Genomic DNA, 20,892 nt, shown 5'->3' on the forward strand with positions numbered 1-20,892 from the left:
GGCAGAGGCACTGTGAGATGCTCCTTGGCATGCCAGCCTCCTTCGGGGACTTTTTTTGTAGGTCTACAGCTTTTTTTTTTGGTGTGGGATCAACACTGGCTTGGCCAGCCCACCCAAGGCACCCTGGTCTGATGCTCTGAGGCATCACATACTTTCAGTGACTGGATTTTGGCACTGAGATTGTGGGTGCTCATTGCTTTTTGGGAGTCAGTTCCTGAACTGAGCAGACACAGCAGTTTTGATGTTGTTTATGTGGGCAATTGTGTCAGAGTCATGGAGAGTTTGTCTGCAAAGGAATTCTTAACCCATGATTTAAAGGTGGGCTTAGCTGGCACATGACCAGCAGCAGCACCCCTGAAGTGACTCTGTAATTGCTGCTTGAATGCAGCTCCTTTTCTTTGTGAGCAGCACATTTCTAAGGAAATGAAACTCAGATTAATCCTTCTAATCTCTTTGGGAGTTTCTTGGCCTTAATAATTTAAAAATAAATCAGCTTTGGATACTCAAAGAAAAGTGAATTGGATGGGCTTCTGTCTGGTGGCTGAGTAGACTGAAAACTGCCTCTTATATTATTAGAGCTGTAATCACTTTTGGGTTGAGTTCTTAAGAAGTTACATTTTGGCATGAGGTTTTAGCCTTTTGTCCAGTGGGGTAACTTCAGAGGAATGAATCCTGCTTCCCAGAGCAAAAAGTCCTCATTGCTTCCTGAGCTGGGCTGTAATGTGCTGGTGCATGGTAAAGGATGTGTGTTGCCAAAAATTTCTTCCTATGGCCTTATATACATCGTGGGGGTTTTTAAAATGTCAATAAAGAAAATAAGCCTTCTGTAATGGGGAGGAAAAAGGAATCTACTCTGGAATAGCTTCCATTAAGCAAGAGTTACATTATTGGAAAACCAGCAGGCTTTGGGCTATGACTCACATTTGGAGGCGAAAATTGTGCTGGCACACGTGATTCTGCACCCTTCTGCCTGCTCTGCCCTCCTGCCCTGCCCACGCCAGTGTTTTCCATGGGAAGGGCCAGCACCTTCCTGTAAACAGGGCAGAGTTTGGGTTCTGCTAAATAAGCTGAGGAGTAACTCTGGAGCAGTTTGGTATCTCCATCTGCACCATGTTCCCATCAGTGACCTAGCTTTTCTCTTGTGCTTCCCCAAAGGATTTGTGTGCTGGTACTGTGAGCCAGGGTCTGGAGGGAGTGGGATGTGGAAGTGTGTGGGCAGGGAAGGTGTGGGGCAGTGTCTTTGCTGGCAGGTGGTCAGTGTAGCCAGCCCAAACTCTGGACAATGGGACTTTCTGCCTCCAGTCTGTGCCATGGCAGGATCTCCCTGCTCACCCAGCCTGGCAGTGACCTGGCAGCAGGAGCAGCCACTGAGGGGGTTTGCTGCAGCGCAGTGGTTTGCAAAAATTTCCTTTGGGCACCTCTGTTTCCTTCCACTTCCATTGTAATAAAGTGCTTCAGTGTGCTGTTACAGGCACAGAGCTGCTTCCTTGGCTGATGAACACTTGGAAACCTGGGGAAGCTCTATGGGAGGGAAATGTTTGTAATCTAGATCTTATCCCTTTACTTAACAAAAAATCTGTCCTTGCATCTTTCTTTGTGCAAGGACAATGATAATGTCTGGTCCTTGCACAGAGGGACCAAGGAGGGGTCAGAGGACACTTCATGTGCTGTGCTTGACATCTCAGTGCTTTTGTAGGGACCAGTAGAGAATGTCTTGACATTACCCTGTTTTTAAAGAGGCAGAGGTTTCTCAGAGCAGCACTGTGCAGAGTGGTTGTGTGGAATTAGTGCCAGCACCAATGCCAAAGGTCCCTGCTCTGCTCTGGCTGTGTGTACCCTGGCCCTCCTGGGCTGTGGTGCAGGGGGAGGGAGCTGCCTGGGGCATGTGTCGAGTTGTACAGTGAAATAGCAGAGGCACCATGGCTTCCAGGAGATGTGTGCAGCAGGGATCAGGACAGAGTGCCTGGGCAGGAGTGTGGTTGCACCAAAGCCACTCCCCTCAGGTAAGCACCTCGCTTTGTCCATCACAGCTCAAAGCCTTTATGAGCGGGCAGTAATGAAAGTGCTGAGCTGGGATATTGCAGCTCTTGCTGTTGTGTTGGCCGCTCCACAGAGCTGAGGAAACAAGGTCAGATTAAATGTGTGTGGAGGAAATTGGCAGGTCTTCTTTGGCTATAAAAGCAGCTGAAATTCTTTCTCTTGGATCTGGGTAGAGAAGGTCTGGTGGACAGTCCGCATACCTCCTCGTGCCTTTTAAATTAAGTGTGTTGGAAGGAGATGCTGGGAAATGCTGAATGGGCTCCTGACATTTTGTTTTCGTACCAGGGCTGGGTGGACAGGAGCATGGTACTCCCCTAATTAATGCTAACGGGTCTGCTGCTGGCCAGGCACGTGGCTGGGACCGTGTGTGGGGTGAGGGTGAAGCTGGGCTTGGCAGGGGCAGGCTGCTGTCTCACAGGGTTTGCTCTCCCCCAGGAGAAGATCGGCTGGCGTAAGGAGGCATCTCACCTGCTGGTCTTCACCACGGATGATGTGCCCCACATAGCCCTGGATGGGAAGCTGGGGGGGCTGGTGCAGCCCCACGATGGCCAGTGCCACCTGAATGAAGCCAACGAGTACAGCGCGTCCAGCCAGCTGGTGAGTGGGGCACAAGGCACAGCCCTTGGAGACCTCGTGGGCTGGTGGACCTCTCTGGGGACCAGCCAAGCCCTGCTCCAGAAGCTTTTGGCAAATGCAGTGCCTGGTTTAACCCAGCTTCTGCAATTTGCAATTATGATTTGCTCTTCTTTTGGGCATTCCTCCACAGTGAATGCTTCTGTGATGGTCAAAAATGAGTTGGTGATTTACTGAGTTCCTTCAAAGCTCATTGCAAGGGATGGAAAAGTAATTTGGTGCCCTGAAGAGCATTACATTTTGCCTGCAAAGTGTAGAGGAAACAGAATATGTAATCCCTTTTCTAAAATATGTCTGAGGGGGATGGAGTCTGAGGACGGTCCAAAGGACTCTTCCTGAGGAGGATGTATCTACCTTGATGTGACTACATGAGCAAGTACCACAGAATGCTCCTTTTATTGATAGCCTTTGAGCACAACACTAACATAAGTCTTAGTAATAAACACCAAACTAGCCATTTTAGAAACTGAGCTCAGTGGAGGAAACTTCTGGGATGAATGAGCACTTGCCTGCCACTTCATTATCCCATTATTCTGCAGAATAGTGCTTTATTCAGCAGATCACATATACTAATTATGATTTTTGTTTCTGAATGTCACCCAGTGAGGGGAAGGGAACCTGGGTGGCTGTGTTAAGGTCAGAAGCTGGGCTCCACAGTGGAACCTCTGGTGCAATCCTACCAAGTGAATGTATATGGAAGGGAGCACAGTCCCTGAACTGTCTCCCTTATGTGGAGTTAATGCTGGAGAGCTGGCATGGGGATGCTGCCTTGTCATTTCCATGTTTGAATCTCAGAGGCTCTCAATCAGCCCTCCAGTATTCAAGTAAATGAGATGTTTTTTTTTTTCCAAGGACAGTACTTCAGAAGCAGGCAGGAGTTTTAAACTCAAGCTGGTCTCTCGAAACTGAGCCCTGGTTCATTATTTTGTTGCTAGAGCAGCGTCTCCCTGCTATCCTCTCTGCCTGGGAATTCTGCAGAATTAAAGAGCTTATTGTAATCTCTTTATGGTCCCAATATGCAGAAAGAACAGGCAATGGATGTTTCTGTTTTGGGAGAAAAAAATTGATACATTTCCACTTTTTTCAGTTCTAGAGCTCCCTGCCTCACACCCCTTGAGGGAGCAGCCATTTAGCATATGTGCGTCTGCTGATGGCAAAATAGAAAAGGGAAAGAAATAACCCAGTGGTTTGGGTATTGCTGTGGCTAGTGGTGTTGTCAGTCATGCATTTTAGTGAGCAGTGCTGTAGAAATATTTAACAGATTTCTACTATTTCAGTTGGGATTGTGCTGGTACATCAGGGACTTCATCCCACAACAAAACACGCCATGTGTCTGGAATGAATTTTGCTATTGGGAAGAGAAGAGCAAGGAAATTAGTCTTTGTTTCTATGTTACCCACCAGTCTTTCTGCCTGTTTTTTTTTTTTTTTTTTTTCCCTAGGATTATCCTTCCCTGGCACTTCTTGGGGAGAAACTTGCTGAAAACAACATCCACCTGATTTTCGCTGTTACAAAAAGTCATTACATCCTCTACAAGGTAAGTGCTGCTGACTTGCCTGGGCTGGGGGGAGACTGAAACACCTCTTGAGGCCCTGAGGAGTGGAGACAGCTGCAATCATGCGTGTGCACTGGCAAACACATGTGTGCAGTGGTAAGGGGTGCATGCATGTGGCCACAGGCTGCCTGGTGCAGGCAGGCAAGGCTCAGCCCCTCTAGTCCTTTCAGCAGAAAGCACTAAAGCTTCTTAGAGCAAACAGATATATGTGTGTTAGTGAGCATGTGAAGAGCTAAAATAGGCTGTGTTAATCTGGATGTTCGGACGGCTGCCAGCGTGCGGCGTGCCAGAGAGCAGAAACCTGCTCGGCCCATTCTGCAGTGACCTAATCCCGTTACCTAATCATGCACAGCGTTTCTGCCCAGCTGTGTTTTTCCATCACGGACTCCAGGGCCCTGACATGCCACACACAATTTGAACTCTCCTGCCATTCCTGCTCTCCCCTTCAAAAGGAAAGCTGACCCAAGGCACAAAGACCAACCTGTGTCTAGAGCTGTCCTGTGGGGTTTTGCTGCTCTGCAGACGCAGGGGTGATGTTTCAGGCGGGGTTGCTTTTGGAAAGCTCTGCCGAGGCCCTCGAGGCTCAAGCAGGAACAACAAGCAGCCGTGTTGCTATGGTCAGGATGCTGCTGTTCGCCCGTGGGGAGTGGGAAGGCTGAGCTTGTTCTCCACCCCCTCTCCTGGGGATGCTCAGGGCTGGGAGGGAAGTCGGGACAGCCGCCCCTCCCTCCCTGCAGTGCCAGCTTTCCCGAGTGCACAGTGGCTGGGTCTTGCCCCCTCCACCAGCAGAGCCAGGTATGGTTGTTCCTGCCCCATGGCCATGAGCTTTGTTTAATATTTGACATGCTTCATTAGCAATGCTTTACTTTTGAAAGCTCCACATTAACCAGAGCCAAAACATACCATGTACACCACTGGGTGATGGGGCAGTGTGTGTGGCCTGTGTCCCTGGCAGGGAGTCAATCCCTTCTCATCCTCTGCTTTCCTCTCTGCACCTCAACATTTTACTTTTTCTTATATTTTTTTTTAAGAACTTTACTACTTTGATCCCTGGAACAACAGTGGAGATTTTGCACAAAGATTCCAAGAATATCATTGAGCTGATCGTCAAAGCCTACAACGTAAGTGCATTTTAATACCACAGCTGCTGAAGCAAGAAGTGCCAAGAGCTTGGCCAGCTCAGCTGCCCCCAGTGAGCTCCACCCATCTTGGCCACCTCCCTTCCCTGTCCTCTCCACTCTGCTGGAGCTGGGATGTCCACCCTGGGGAGGGAAACAAGGTGTGTGAGGACAAGAAGCATGGATATCTAAGACAGCCTGTGGGACAGCAGAAATTTCACCTCATGTCTCTTGTGTGCAGAATTACTCACAAAACACAGCCCCCATCTAAAACAGATCTCTCCCAGAGCACCCTACCAGAAGGTAAAATAGATTATTTCTTTCATATCTGATGTTTAGAGGCCTCTCAAGCATGGGACTAGGTCTAGGTAAGGTTTCATTCTTGCCTTGCTCTCCATGCAGCCCGTTGATTTTCAATACCATATGAGTATGACCATACTCCTAAAGGAGCCCTGCCTATGTGGCAGGCTGCCCTGGCACAGTGAGGAGGACAGCAAGGGACCTGAAGTTGTATTGCTGACCTGATGTCATCTATCTCCATGGAGATCAGGGGAGCAGATCAATTAGAAGAGGCTAAATTGCATGTTCATGGCATAGTTAGTGTCAACATTGTGTTGACTTCTCCCTGAATTCTTATGGGTCAGGTCTTCATGATCCTGCAAGGATATTGCTGGGTGTTGGGCATGGAGATCTGACCCCGTAACAGGTCAGCCCTCAGGTAGAGTTGTTCATATGTGGGTACAGATTTTGATGGCTGCAAGCTCTTCTTGGTACTATGTTCATTAGTGCAGAGGGTCAACAAGAACTTCTTGGGAAGAGTTTACACAACCAGAATTCATGTGAGGTTGTGGCGTGCTTTGCATGTTCTGTAAAGTTCTTCCTTTCCCCCCAGCTCCCTGCAGTTAAAGCAGCATTTGGCTATGCCCTTGGGAAGAGTGCTTCCCAAAGTTTCACCCTCTTAGGAAGGCAATGAACAGTTACTGCTGCTAATGAGGCCCAGGAGATACTGCTAATCAAAAGCCCAGTTGTCCCAGTTTGTCCCCTTGAGGTAGGAGGGTCTGGTGGCTGAGATTCTTGGCTGGGGAGAAAGAAATGAATATTTATTCCACATTGACTTTGCATGAAGTCTCAGTGCCATCATTTGGAAACGTCCCTTTGCCTTGTGTTTGCAGCTGTAAGATGCATCCATGCCTCCATTTCACCAACCCTCAAGCTTTTGCAGATCAATACAAGCTGATGAAACCCATTGGGAATCCTGTGACTGCACCACTGCTCCTTCCCTTTTTTTGCTTGTGAGTTGTCCAGCTCAGCTGGCTGGAAAGCACTTGGGTGCTTGACCAAGGTGCCCCATGGCATGAGCTCTGTGTGTTGACTGACTGCTGAGGCTGGGGTTAGTTTCTTGCCTGTTCAGCTGGGTGATGATGGGTGTGGGCTGGGACCCCCTGGAGTGCTGTGGGGAGCTGGCAGCTCCTGCCTGTGCCTGTCAGCTCGAGGCCACCGGGAACCTGGTGTCTGCCCAGCCCGTCTCCTCTTGGCAGCTTCATTTTTTTCCTGAAATGATGGGGGAAATTCTCTCTGAAGGAGATGGCTAAAATTCTGTTTCCCAAGTGGGAGTGGACCTTTTTTTATTCCCTGTGTAAAGGAAAGTCTGAGCCTGAAGAAATCCTTCATCTGCAAAGAGGGACTGCCTTCTGCGGGGTGGCAGTGGCAATGTTGTAGGCCTGGGCTCAGTCCCTCCCCTTCAGTGTTTTCCCCATCTCTCGTCCTCTCTCATCTGCTTCCCCTCACTGATGCACACATCATCCTAAGACTTGCTTAGGAGATCATCTCTTCATCTCTTCTCCATCTCTTCATCTTCTATCTCCCTTTTCATCTGCTCAGCACACTGTCCCCTCTCCCTCATCCCACCTGGTGTGAAGCAAAAGAGGACAGGGACTGCTTTCTCCCTGCTCTTCCCCCAAATCTCAACATACCTGGGAGATGGAAAAGCTCATGGGAGGCTATGCCCAGGCACAGGGCTGGGTTTGGACTGATGAGAGCAATGAGATGCTGGTTTAAGAAGCACTTTCCTAGACCAAATTCATGGAGGTCCTGGGAGTGTTTCTTGTTGCAGCCACCAGCTGTCCTCCGTGGTGGCTGCGGTGTTGTCAGAAGTCACTGGTGTGTAACAGTGCCAAGGGGCTGATAATAATGGCACTGCATTTAGGGTAACAGCAGGACTATACAGGGCTAATAAGAGGATTTGGCATCTGTGTAGGAACATAGGATGAGCCTGTGCAAGGCCATACTGAGGCTTGGCCTGGTGTCCTGTTTTCTGCCATGCTACCAATGGGATGCTCTGGGAAAGCAGATGGGAGTATATCAGTGTAGCAGCTAATTTCTACAGGATAACTTGGGCAGAGCATCCAAAGATTAATCTATCCATAGATTAATTGGCAATTGGCACATGCAGCGTTCAGCCCACAGGCAATGGATGCTCCCTGTGGTCCCAGCTGCTACCCCATGAAAACTTCTCTGTTACAGTAGAAAGATGGGAATTATTCCTTTCTTTCCTCAAGGACTGATTAGATTCATCCAGCCAAAACTCATTTATTTCCTGTCCATTTCTAGAAGCACTGGCTCTTTGCTGGCATGTGAACCTTGCTTTTTTCATCACATGTACTGGAAAGAAGTCTGAATTAGCACTTTTCCTTAATCTGGCCTCTTTGGTGAGGGCTAGGGACAAGAGAAGGAGGGATGGAGCTGGAAGCTGGCTTTGGATAATAAGCATATTTGTACAAAAAGCTCCATTTTGAAAAACTTTGTTGTTTTTGGACACCATTGGTATGAAAATCAGTTCAGCCATTGGAAGAATTAAACAAAACAATGCCATTCCGGATTTATATTTATAAACTTCATTTTCTTGTGACTTAAAAAGTCTGTGTATGCAGCAGGGTAGAGAGTTGAGAAGCAGGAGAAAGGGGTAGAAGCAAACCAAAACCTCACAGATGGAAAATGCTTTTCACTTTGAAAAGTTTTTTCAAAGAAAGAGATTTTTCATTAATTTTTTCCCATGGTGCTGTTTCCAGCTGACACTTACGAAAGGATGTTTTTTGTTCAGCTTTTTCTTCTAAGAGGGAGAACACATTTTTCTGACCCGTTGGGTGAAATGAAGAAAGCAGGACAGTTAGTGCAGTTTAACATGTTCTCTGTGCTGAACAACAGACACTGTAGGACAGCTGCCAGTGGAGAATCAGGAGCTGGTTTATGGGGAGGAGAAGGTGCAGGTTTGCACAGAAAGCTCTTACCTTCAATTCAGAAGTATTCTGTTTGTGGTTGAGAAGGTTTTCTTCTTTTTCTTGTGCACCTGTTTGTCTCCAGTACTGGCTGCAGTGTCCATTAACCCTTCAGGGGTGGTAGGCAGCTCCTGTGAGTCTATTTGTGACTATCAGAAGTCTTCTGGGCTGGTTGAGTCAAACTCAAATGTCAATGTGTGTGCAGGGGTGACTTTTTTTCATATAGGTGCAGAGATGTCCTGCTCATTCTCTGGAAACACCGGGAAAAGAGACTAAAGCAGAAGAAATCCTTCTGTGTTTGGGAGCTTCATGATTTGTTTTCCCTTTATGTTTCCAGAGTATTCGGTCCAAGGTGGAGCTCACGGTCTGGGACAGCCCTGAGGACATTGGCTTGACCTTCACAGCCACCTGCCAGGATGGGTTGTCCTATCCTGGACTCAGGAAGTGTGGGGATCTCAAAATTGGAGATACGGTGAGTCTGCCTTTTAATCTGTTCCCTGGAGAGGCTCTTTCACCTGCTTCCCTCCATTGATGAGTGCTGCTGGGCAATAAAACACAGTTTTGCTAATTTTCCTCTGCTTTCCTCATGATGATAGAGAAACCCACAGAGAGTGGCTCTGCTAGAAGTAATTCTGGGTGATGCAGGTCAGTCAGGTGAGCTGTGAGGAAAGAGGGAAAGTATTTTGTCTACAGTACTGAGCTAAAGGTTCTGATCAGGCAGCAGGATGCAGTAGTCAAAAATGGGCCTTTTTCCCTTAATCACAGATATACACATCACACTCTCACCTGTGAAATTCCATAGGAAGCAGCCCTCCTCTCCTATGTTCAGTTTCTAGGTTATTGGATGGCAGCACAGACTGAAATAAATGTTAACATGGCATAAATCCACCCTGTTCTTTTCAAAAAGCAGTGAAGCTAAGCTTTGCTTGTTTAAATTGAGTGTTGATGCAGATAAGTGAGTTGCTGGACTGCAGGGCTAGGGTAGGAGGGCTCAGGTCAGTGGGGAACCTCCTCTCTTTCTTCAGACTTTTGCTGTCTGAGGCAATGTGTGTGGGTTCATTAGCAGCCTGATTGCCTTATTTGAGAAGAGTGACTCTGCAAACATACCAGAGCTCTCAGTGCTGTGGCATATAAAAATAGTTTCAAAGAGTCAACAGTAGCTGGAGTTTTACCCCACCAAATAAGGATCATGTGAGGTGTTAAACAGGGAGGTGGCCTTGCTTTTTAAACTGAATTTACTGGGTCTTGGATAGGTGGGTAAAAGCAATCCCTGTTCCTACAGCAAAACTTGAACCCCCAAGGAAGCAGAGTAAATCTGGTGGTTGATCCTGGGCTCCAGCTTCAGCAGGAGCAGGGGGATTGCTCCAGCTGCTGCAACTTGTGCCATAAGGGGTCTGGCCATGAGTGCAGCTGGGATCTGGCACTGGCACCGCTCCATTTTAGGGGCACCCTGCGCGTCAAGGTGCTTGCACAGGCAGATACCACAGGATTGTGGGGTCATGTACCTCCACCCCTTCTTTTCAGCTGCTTTCTGCCCCACTGCTTCCAGGAGATTTGACTTCTGCTAAGGAAGTTTCCCCAAAGAGGATCATGCTGGCACTGGACCCTAATCTGGCAGGGCTTAGTCGTGGGGCTGTGGGTGTCAGCGGGTGAAAGGGAGCAGGATTACCCTGATCCCCTTAGCTTGCTTTCTGATCTCCTCCTCTGTAATTTGAGCTTCTATCCTAATTGCTTCAGGCCTTGGGAATGGGAGGGGGTCAAGGGAGGTTTTCTGGGGGTGCCTCTCTCCTACCAGGGGTGGCTGCTGTGTCTTCATCACTAATCATCCCTTGACCTGTGGGACAGTGAAGTCAGTGAGATTTTGAGGTGACCCCCAAATGTCCCCAGAGAGAAAGCATTCCTTCCTGAGGCCTAGGAAAAGACATAATTTCCTTGGAATAAGGTTAATCCTCCTTGCTAACTGGCAGCTCTGGGCAGTGCTGGCCAGCCCTAACAAAGAGCAGGATTAAAACAAGGGCTATGCAAGCAACCAAAGTATGGTCCTGGTTTTCTCAAGGAGAAAATCCCTGGCGCTGGATTGTAGCAACATAAAACGAGTAGGAGTGTGATGTATAGCCATGTAATGATTTGGAGAATTGTTACTCTGTTCTTTTGAGAGTTCTAAAGTTCTTCTAAAGTTTCTTATGCCTTCTGATGTTTACATATTTCTAACTGAATTTTCTCACATTGTTCATATAAACAATGATTGTTTTGCACTCTTCTTTGTAGGTAAAGAAAATTGATAGACTGTTAGTTTGACCAGTGTGGTTGGAGAGGTGGTAATTTCACAATCCAATCCACTGTGACTTTTGCTAATCTGTATATAGTAGAGTCAGAAAATAAAGTTTGCTTTTTTAGTTCTTTTTCTTTCCTTTTGCATCTAACCTGCTTGTGGGAGTTATTTCATGTCGTAGTATGACACAGAAACCTTCTGAAGCCAGGCTTGATAGAAGCATCCATTAAAAATGGCCTGTGAGTAGCATGCCAGAAGCTTAGGACTGTGGAGCTGATACACATTTCCACATGCAAATCAGGAGTCCCATAAAACCTTCTAAATCAATCATCTTATAGGCACCCTGGGTTCTTTGCTGGGATCTTTGATAGTGCCTGTTTTGAGAGCGTTTTCTACTTTAAATAGCATGAAAACTGGGTTATTTGCTAGAATTTTGCCCTGTTTGTTTCATGGGAATAGGCAGGTTCCTTCCCCACAGAAACCAGTGATGCCTTGATGGGGAAAATTGTTGTGAATGGCTGGCAGCAGGGAGTTTTACAATGCTTTGGGTGCTCAGCCCCTCATGGGAGCGGCAGATGTTGGTGCACTGAGCTGCCGGTGCCCTTGCTAGATGTGCAGTTTGGGGGTTTTTTTGCACACCTCGGAGTGAAGCTGGGCCCCGTTCTGTGGAATTGCTCCATGGGGCCGTGCCCGTTACCTGACCTCTGCGATCCGCAGGTTTCCTTCGAGGTGGCCGTGGAGGCTCGGAGCTGTCCCGCCGAGGCCACGTCCCACAGCTTCACCATCAAGCCGGCCGGCTTTCGGGACACGCTGGAGGTGGCCGTCACCTACAGCTGCCTGTGCGGCTGCACCGGCCGCGCCGCGCCGGCCAGCGCCAAGTGCAGCGGCAACGGGACCTACGCCTGCGGCCTGTGCGACTGCCAGCCCGGCTACCTGGGGGCCCGCTGCGAGTGCCAGGAGGGCGCCGGCGGCGAGCTGCACCAGGCGCTGTGCCGCGAGGCCGAGGGCAAGCCCCTGTGCAGCGGCAGGGGCGAGTGCAGCTGCAACCAGTGCCTCTGCTACGAGAGCGAGTTCGGCAACATCTACGGGCCCTTCTGCGAGTGCGACGACTTCTCCTGCGCCAGGTACAAGGGAGTCCTCTGCTCAGGTAGGAGCCTTCCCTCCCTCGTGCCCCGCGGGCCGTGGCAGCGAGGAAACTGCCCCGACATGGGGAAGGTTGCCGGGATGGAGTGTGCAGGGAGTCTGCCCTGTGCTCTCTTTCTTTTCCTTATGGCAACGAGGAGGGAGAAATTTAGAGGCATCCACGTTAAGAACAAAAATTGCATTATCCTCATCAGAACTGGGTGTCCAGCATTGGAGTCAAGGGCTGTCTCCCTGCAGGTTTGTCTGCTGCCTGGGTCCCATGGGGATGAGCAGAGCTGTTGTTACGTTCATGTAACTATGCACATCTCTTGCACACTGATATATTTCCCTAGGAAAGAGTAAACCAGCACTGGCTTGAATCCTCTGAGGCTGTTTTGGTATTTTCCTAGGTTGGATCGTTCCTACGTGTGCCATCCTTCCCTGCCTAGGCAGAAACAATCTTCTTTTAAAGATGAAGTATTTGGTGTAATCCCCTGGTGCGTCACAGGTGAAAGGAAAGATTGTGTTTCAGGCTGTTAGTTATTAGAGAAAAGCTGTATTAAAGATTCCTAAAGCTTTTTTATGTATGGATTTTTCTCCCACTGGAAAAAACAAGTCATTCACTGGGAGAGCTGCAGCCAGTCAGCTTTGTTTAAACAAAGGTAGATGAGTTTTTTAGCTGTGTTTGCTGAAATGGTTTTAAAACCTCATCAGTCCAAGGTCAAATAACTTACCTTGAACATAATTGCCTGGATTAGCCCTCAGACATAATTCCCTCAGTTGGATCGGGCAAAGGGTTGTTCTTTAAGATTTGCCTGCTTTCAAGCAAGTAAAATATTTCCATAGCTGAAAACCTTGGACAAAAATTCCAAACAAGTGTAAGCTTGGAAAAAATAGTTACTTTTTATGTTTTCTCCAGGGAAGTGGTGTTTTTTTCTACTGCTGTTTATCTTGCCCTGCAGATAAACAGTCAGAGTGGAGCAATAAGCTTTGGTTGTATGTTTCTGACTGTTTGAGGTGATTGTGTTGTTAGGTGGATAGAGGATGTTTGTGTTAATTTTCCTGTATCCTGGCTAGTGATTTTGTCACTGCTGAAGTTGAGGCAGGCAATACTCTGGGTTTGTAATTGCCCTGGAGATCACTGCTGGGATCCAGTAGGAAAGGCCAGTTCCACTCTGACAGTGACTGCCCAGACTGGGGGGTCTGTGGGGTCTCCCTGCTGATGCATGAGTGGAAAGATGGGTGAGCGAGCACAGAAAAAGTGTTTGAAGGTAGACAGGGGGAAATTAAACTCAGCTGTGAAGTAATTAGGAGCACTACAGCCTGGGAGTTCTCCAGAAGACCACGTAGCTTTGAAAGCATCATCTCACCCAGAAGGAGTATATTTACAAGCAAAAAGGGCATCAGTGCTATCAGGAGAGGTTGTAAGTTACTGGTGGATCAGTTGCTGTAAGAGGACACACCTGTGCTCAAATTTCCTTTCCAGCAGGAGGGCTAGAGCTCTGCTGCTCCACAGGAAAGCAAGTTGTGTATCTTCTGTTGCACCTGCTTGCCTCTGTCCCTGTGGAGGATGTCTGGTGCTGAGAAGCACAGCATAGCTGGCTGGGGATTTGCTGAAGTTTTTTAAAGTAATTTCAAAGTCCTTTTTATAGCTATGAAAGAAAACAAAGGGTAGGCTGAGGCCAAGCAAGCTCTTTGCTTGAGGGACAGGATGGCATCTGGTATGGTTGTGTGAGGTGGTTTGTTGTCTTTTTATTTTATTTTTTTTTTTAATAAATTCCAGCAGTTGTGATGCTAAATCTGAATCGTAGTAAGCGCTGTGCCAGTGACATAACAGTTTGAGGTGGTTTTGTCAGGCCAAGAGATTTGGGATTTACCAGCCCACCCCAAGCTTGCATGGCAGGGCTATGCCCAAAGCTGCCCCTAACAAACAGCCCTCTGCTACACAAACACTGCTGGGGGCTTCCAGCAGACCACACTCTCTTCCCCCTTCGGCTGGGGTCTTCTTAGAAAAGACCAGGTGTTTAGCTCAGCACTGCACATTTGTCCACCAGCACGTGTAGACTTGGAAGCCAGAAGAGTTTGGGTGATGCCTTGGGAGCAGGCTGATTCTCAGGGCAGTCACTATGGTGGCTGGTTGCTGTTTTTGTTCCTGCTAGGGGTGAAGTGACACCCTGGCCTCACTTTTCTTTTCCTGGGCACAGTGTCTGTCCTTGAAAGGCTCTGTCACCCCTGTGCCTGTCACTCTGGGGGGAGTGCAGGGGGGGACCAACAGGTCCAAAAAAAGCAGACCAAAAAAACAAAAAGCAGAGTGTGGGGAGCTGTCATTTTGCTGCAGATTATTGTCTCTGTCCTTGCTTGGGAGTTTCTTGGCTTGGACCCATGAGGGGAAACTCATCACTGCTTGTCAAGGGTTTTATTTATACTCGTTGAATCCTCTGGTTGCATAGAAGGCAGTCACTTCCTCTCAGTGCATTTCTGATGACTGACTGTACTTTGAGCAGTGGAACCCAACCTCAGGTTTAGCACACAGGCTGTGGTGTCCTCCATCAAATGCATTTACACCTGCCCCAGCTGTTGAGCAAGGTGATACCATCAACCTGGAGTGCCCATCCCAGAGAAAACAGCCAGACCAACCCGAGCTGAGGTATTGGGCAGCACCATGAGGAGAGCACAGTTTTCTGTGCTGAGAAGTAAAACCCAACCCAGGCAAACTGCTTTGCACCTTCCTGGCTGTGGTTTATGGCATGCCTCAGCTCAGAGGCCCCATGAGCCCATCACCAATCTGTGCAGGCATTTCTTCCTTTTATGACCTGTAGTAAAGCTGTCCCCATTGGGCCACTGCCATGGCACAGCATGGGTGACATCTTATGCTCAGACATTCTGTGTTCCCAGCAGAAGCCAAGTGGGGTTGAAATACTCTGAAATGAACTTGTTTCTTGTCTCTTGGCATTTGGTCCTTTGGCTAGGAAAAAAAAAAAAAAAATTCCTGGATCCATTTATAAATATTGGAGCCTCATTTTTATCAGCCTTTGAGAGGAGAGATGCCTGTGATAGTGCTACCTATAGCTCCAGTCCTTTTGTAGTCCCCCTCATGAAGTGGAGAAGCAGATTTTGGGTGAGAAAGAATCTAAAGAACCAGCAAGATTTGCTTCCTGTTAGTGGGAGGTTTAACATGCCTCCTGCATCTGTGAGAGAAGTGGGAAAAGGGAGTAATTTATAATGTGGAGTAAATATTAATTCAAATTGCATCCAACTCAGAATCAATATCACTTAGTCACTCATAAGTGGCATTTGTTCTGCTGCTCCCCAAATCCAGGTAACAGCTCTGGAGTAGCTGTTTCAAACCATTAATCCAGCTTCTGGCTTCTGGGCCATAGGGGATGAGTTGCACAAGAGTTCTGCTCTTACAAAAGACATGCAGCTGGGTTATCTGCAGCACTGTGCTCTGACAAAGCAGCCAGAGGCTTCCCAAACACTCAAATGCTTTTACTCCCATTTTTTTTTTTTTGGGTGGAGAGGTTGCCTTTTTGCATTGAGATCTTCGAGACATCAGTGTGTCCCCTCTACTCTGAACTGTGTGTGGCTGTAGGAGAGGGACAGAAAGCCCTCCTGCCTGCAGCTGGGCTGGGGAAGGGGCAGCTGGCTGCACAAGCCACAGGCTTTTGAACTCCTCGGCTGCCTGCCAGGCACTTTGACAAAGGAGGAAACATCTCTGCCCTAATTGCATTCCTGAAAGTCCCATAAAACAAAGTGGCAGGAGGGAGGAGAGGCCCCAGTAAGGGCATCACATATTTGCCTCTAATGAAGAAAGACTGGCTTGTTGGAGGCCAAGCTTCATTAGCTTCAGTTGCTCCAGACCTATTTTTTCTTGGATGGGGGGACACAGAGCATCAACATCATATGTGTCTCTAAAGAAATATCCTGTTACCCACCACCACTGTTCCTCAGCTCCCTGTGTGAGTGTCATTTGTGTGCTCTTCAGCCCAGGACTCTGGTTGTGCACAGGCACATCACTAATTACAGAAAAGCACTTGTCATGCTGCAGCCCTTCCTCCCCCTAAAACACAAAAGATCTCATCCTGAAAATCCATACTGCCTGAGCAACACAACAGCTACTGATGGTGGCCCAGCTTTGGGGGATCCAGCTTTTGTGGTTTCTCTTCTTCATTTTTTTAGAATTGGATAATAAATCAGATTCATAAACAGTTTTGCATCTGTAGATGAAACTAGTCTCTCTAGCTTGTAAGCAGCTGTGAGCATCTGAACTGGTTAAGGTGACTGAAGTTGTGGCTGGCTAAAGCACAGCACGACGGCGATGCCTTGGAGCTCAGGAGCTGGTCTGGCCTCCCTTACCAGCACGGGGCTGCCAGTGACACAGAAAACTCATCAGCAATAGAGCATCAGGTGTCAAATCTGCAAGTATGTGCAAGTGTCACAATCACTTCTGAGATGGGATGTGGGAAGAGACAGCTCATTGAAAATTTGGGGTTTATTTTGCAGAGAATAACCAAGCTGACACGTGATGTGACTCCAGCTGCCCTGCTGAAACCACTAAAAAACTGCTGAGTTCATTCAAGTCCTCAGTATTTACTTCTGAATGCTTCCTCTCTTGGTCTTCATAAATAGGGAAGCTCAGGGAGGTTTTAGCCTCTACTAAGGCCCAGGGAGATAAGGTTTTGTTTTGTTTTGTTTTAACACAGCCTCAAATTAGAAACATCACTCGTGCTTTTGCAATTTGTTTTCACTGTACCCTGTCCATAACACATTTAACAGCCAGTGGGATGATGGCTCAGTGCCAGTGCCCTGGTTTCTGGTCCTGCATTAGGATGCTAATGTGCATCCCACACATGTGGGTGTGCATCCCATGCTTTGAGAGTAGCACTTGGGTTTGATCCCCCTGCTGGTATCACCACCCTGGGGATTTGGATGAGATGTGTTACTATACAAATCACTGTGCCCATGGATACATTATCTGGAGATAGACTTCCTTCCACTTGTACTTTGGTAGTTACTATTCACCTGCCCAGTGGTGCATAAAACTACCATCCTAGCAGGCAATACTAGCTGCCTCTTGGATGGAGGATGCTGGTGTGCATCTGAAAGCTCAGATGTGAGAATAAAGGTGATCCACATCTTTCAGACACACAACAGCATTTTATTTTTTTATCTTAATTATTTTCATTCCTAATGCCTAAATTTTTACCAGAAGCTGCTGTTAGGAAAGAAATGGGTAGTATTTGATTTGTTAACCTCTGAGGTGCAGGTGGTGTTTGAGTGTGGTTTGGGGAGGAAGGAGAGCTTCTTTTGTGCCCACTGTCTGTGGCTGTGCTGCGGGTGGGGTGGCTTTTGACAAATATACCCCTGCCAGAAGGGAAGAGGTTGGCCTGTGGCAGAAAAAAGAGAGGGAACAGAGCCTAAACCACTTTTGCAATGTTTCCTTTTAAGTCACGTCAAATCTTATTATCTGTAGGTTTTTCTAAGCACTGCCTAGTAAAAGAGAACCTGAAGGGGAGAGACAAAAGGACCATATAAATATGGAAGTTAAAAATAATCCTTTGGCTGTTGCTAAGTGCTAGTGCAGCTGTGAGGCAGGCAGCTGCAGGGAGATGCAGCTCTGTCCCTGGGGCAGCTGCCCTGCAGGTCAATCCCTCTGTGCTTCCCACGTGGGAGGAGGATGGGGAGCACTCATCTGCCAGCATGTTTGAGGCTTATTTTGGTGGCAGAGGATGCAGTGTCAGCTCGGGTCACTGTGCTGTAACCTCACAGTGCCAGTTGCTTTGTCAGTAGTCCAGTCATTAGCAGCAGGCTGGGGGCTCAGGGGTCAGTGGCTGTGGGTCCTGTTGGAGTGCAGGGCATGGGAGAGTGGTTTGGGCTGAGCAGAATCAAGTAAAGTCCTCTGAAACAAAACCCTCTATCATTAGGGTGCTGCAGCACTGCAAATGCCCCTTTTTCCAGCAAAGAGCAGGGTAGGAGACGGGGTAAAGACAAGCTGAGTCTGGGCTGGAAGACACAGCAGTCTGTGTATGTTGTCACACTGTGTGAGGCACAGGGTGCCCTTGGTTCCTTGGCAGCTCACAAACCTGATTTCAGGCACCCTGAGGTCTCTTGCCCTCAGTGCCACTTGCAGAGCCCAGGGGACCTTGTGCCCAGAACAGGCAACAAGGAGATGGCACTGCTGTAGCATGTCTCTTTTACAATGTGGTCAAAACTCAGACTGCATGTTTATCTTTGAGCTTCCTAAAGACCTTTCTCCTTGGTGCATTCCCAAAAGCCTTTGCTTTTATCACCTGCAGGAGCTGCTCAGCCAAAGGTCCTGTCCTGAGATGTCTGCAAGCCAGAGAATAAATGGATAAAACAGAATAATCCCCCTGAATAAGAAGGAAAAATAAACCTCTGACTTGCTGTGTCCCTTGGCTGTGAGGAACTGGGGCCAGAGCATCTGTGCCTGGTGCACTCCTGGGTGGGCATCCCCTCTCCAGCTTATATCCCTCCTCCACCTGTGAAACGGTTTGGCTCCAGGAAGAATAGACTACAAACATTTAATAAGGAACAAATCAAATGGGGCACCTCTACTGTCCTGTTCCTTTACTGGGGTTAAACTGCAAAGCTGTTCTGCTGACTCTCATCACTTGGATTGCTGTAAAGAAATGGAAGGTTTAGATAGTTCCATTTATTCCAATCCATTGGTTCAGCTTAAAAAAAAAAAAAAGTAAGGGCCAGGTCAGCTGGAGCAGGCAGGGCTGAGGACTGTGGTGGGGAAGAGCAGTCAGCTGAATCCACCTTCATCCTGCTCAGACTGATGCCACTCTTGCCCTGCTTACAAGCTCCCTGCAGATGCAGATGTTTGGCTGTGTGTCCAATGTCATTTGGCTGCACAAGGTCTAAGTCCCAAATCAAGCAAAATGCCTTTTTTTTTTTTTTTTTTTTTTAATGTGTGTTTCTACAAACCAGGTCTTTTCTTAGGCCAGCTGTTAAACTGTTGGTATTCCTGCATTCCTGCTTGCCCTCCTGTAGAGCTTGGGGCTGTTGCAGTGTTTTGGAGCAGCAGAACATGATTGGTCAAGCAGTGATTTAGAAAACATTTCCACAGGTGAGGAAGGAACTGTGGAGATGCCTGCTGCTGCTGACACATGTGGGATGTTGGCTTTTAGGTCTTGTTCTGGCAACAAGTGCTGGTGTCTGAGCCCTGGGGTCATCCCAGGCTGCTTCCCGTGCTGCCTTGGGTCTGGCCATACTTTGACAGACAGCAGTGAGTTCTGAGAGCAACACTTGAAACCTCTCAGCCTTTAGTGTGGAGTGTCATTGAGAAAGTCTGCTCTCTACACAGTGTGAAGAGGAGCAGAAACTACAGGGACATGTCTGGGACATGCTTACCTAAGGCTGTGGGCAGCCTGTGGTGGTCTGTGCTTGCATCGTGTGCTTGCTGTGCCAGGGTGGCACCTTCTGTGCAGGGAAGGCTTATTTGAGGGCAGAGACACCCAGCCCTGAGCTCCCAGATGATTTGAAAGGCTGTAGAGAGATTACACAGTAGAGTTGTGTGAGTGGCTGACTGGCAGTAGCATTCCTCTGTAGAAGTGTTTGATTTTAACTTGTAGGCAAAGGGCTCCTGAGCATTAGCCAGGACCAAATTCAGCAGGGTGTCCCATAGTGTTTCAATGCAGAGAGGGCCTGAGAGCCATGTGGGAGGTGTTTTGATTCCAAATTTCATCTTCATGAAGTCTGACACACAGATCCTCAGTGGAGGAGCATGGGGCTGACTCAGCGCATGTGTTTACTCACATCTCCAGTCCTTGGGCAGCTCCTGAAACCACTTCCTCCCAGGGCATCATTTCCATCCTTCCCCAATCTCTCTCTTCTTCTTCTTCCTCTCAGAATTTATTTTTTCCCCTTTAACCTGGTTTCTCTTCTCTTTGCAGTTTAATATTGAACCATGTGCCCCTATCCTCTAAGAGTATGTGCTTCCCCATCCTGCTTCCCCATCCTGCTGCCCATCCTGCTCCATGCCTGTTCAAAGGGCTGAAGATCCCAGAGTTCAAATGGCCTCTGGGCTGGGACAAACAGCATGGGGTGACCCTTATCTGCTGGCTGTGACCTGTGAAAGCATGGCCAGTGTTTGTAGTTGCAATGTAAAAATGCCTGGTCCCCTCTCTAATTGCACTGCTAACGACCCCCGTGCTGTGCTTCAGGTCAGAGGTGGCTGCAGGTGAATGTTTCTTAGCTAGGATACTCTGTATTCCATAGATATGCTCCTCTAGATTTCTTTCACAACAGTTAAATGCAGTATTTGTTATTACACCACCAGGCATTAGCATTACATTGTAACCTGGTAAATATTATTGATTATTGGACTCTATTGGGGTTGGACTCTGTGGTCCTAATGGGTCCCTTCCAGCTTGAGATATTTGATGATCTTTGTATGGATTTCTCACAGGAACACAAATGATGATTCAATTCGTGTTAGTGCTCAGTGCTGTGTTTATTCCTTTTGTTCCCTGGCGTTCCTGGCATCAGGCATACCCTGCCTGCCCCACCTTGCTCACACCAGGGCTTTGTGGTGGCTTTTCACTGAAACAGCAGCTAGGCTGGACATTCTCTCCCCAGTGTATGTATGGAGTACTGCTCCCCCAGAGTCTCTATTCCTGGCACAAAAGGGCAAAGCTGCCCTTTGTTACCCCTCCTTTCTCCCTGCCCAGGCTCTTACTGCTGTCCAAGCCTTGCAGCTCTCCCAAATCTGGCAGCAGCTCCTTGAGGGCCAGCCCGCACAGAGCGCTGCTGTTCCTGCCTCTTTTCACTGGCTTTCTCCTTGTCCCTGAGCGGACCTTTAGCAAGTGTGAACGCATGCTAATGAGCCATTAAATGCCCGGGCAGAATTAA

The 20,892-nt window shown here is 48.1% G+C and overlaps 1 protein-coding gene across 2 annotated transcripts in view; it reads left to right on the forward strand.

Moving 5' to 3' along the window:
• The window catches only part of ITGB5 (integrin subunit beta 5), a 58,173-nt gene that overhangs the window by 22,879 nt on the left and 14,402 nt on the right, over positions 1–20,892 (forward strand). For both annotated transcript variants that reach the window (XM_021526045.3, XM_085584168.1), the window contains 5 exons: positions 2,476–2,637; positions 4,115–4,210; positions 5,260–5,349; positions 8,959–9,093; positions 11,611–12,040. In XM_021526045.3, coding sequence (XP_021381720.3) covers positions 2,476–2,637; positions 4,115–4,210; positions 5,260–5,349; positions 8,959–9,093; positions 11,611–12,040 — 913 coding nt within the window. The remainder of the gene's footprint in view (positions 1–2,475; positions 2,638–4,114; positions 4,211–5,259; positions 5,350–8,958; positions 9,094–11,610; positions 12,041–20,892) is intronic.

This window comes from Lonchura striata, chromosome 7, assembly GCF_050655825.1.
Source record: "Lonchura striata isolate lonStrDom1 chromosome 7, ASM5065582v1, whole genome shotgun sequence".
Taxonomy (NCBI): domain Eukaryota; kingdom Metazoa; phylum Chordata; class Aves; order Passeriformes; family Estrildidae; genus Lonchura; species Lonchura striata.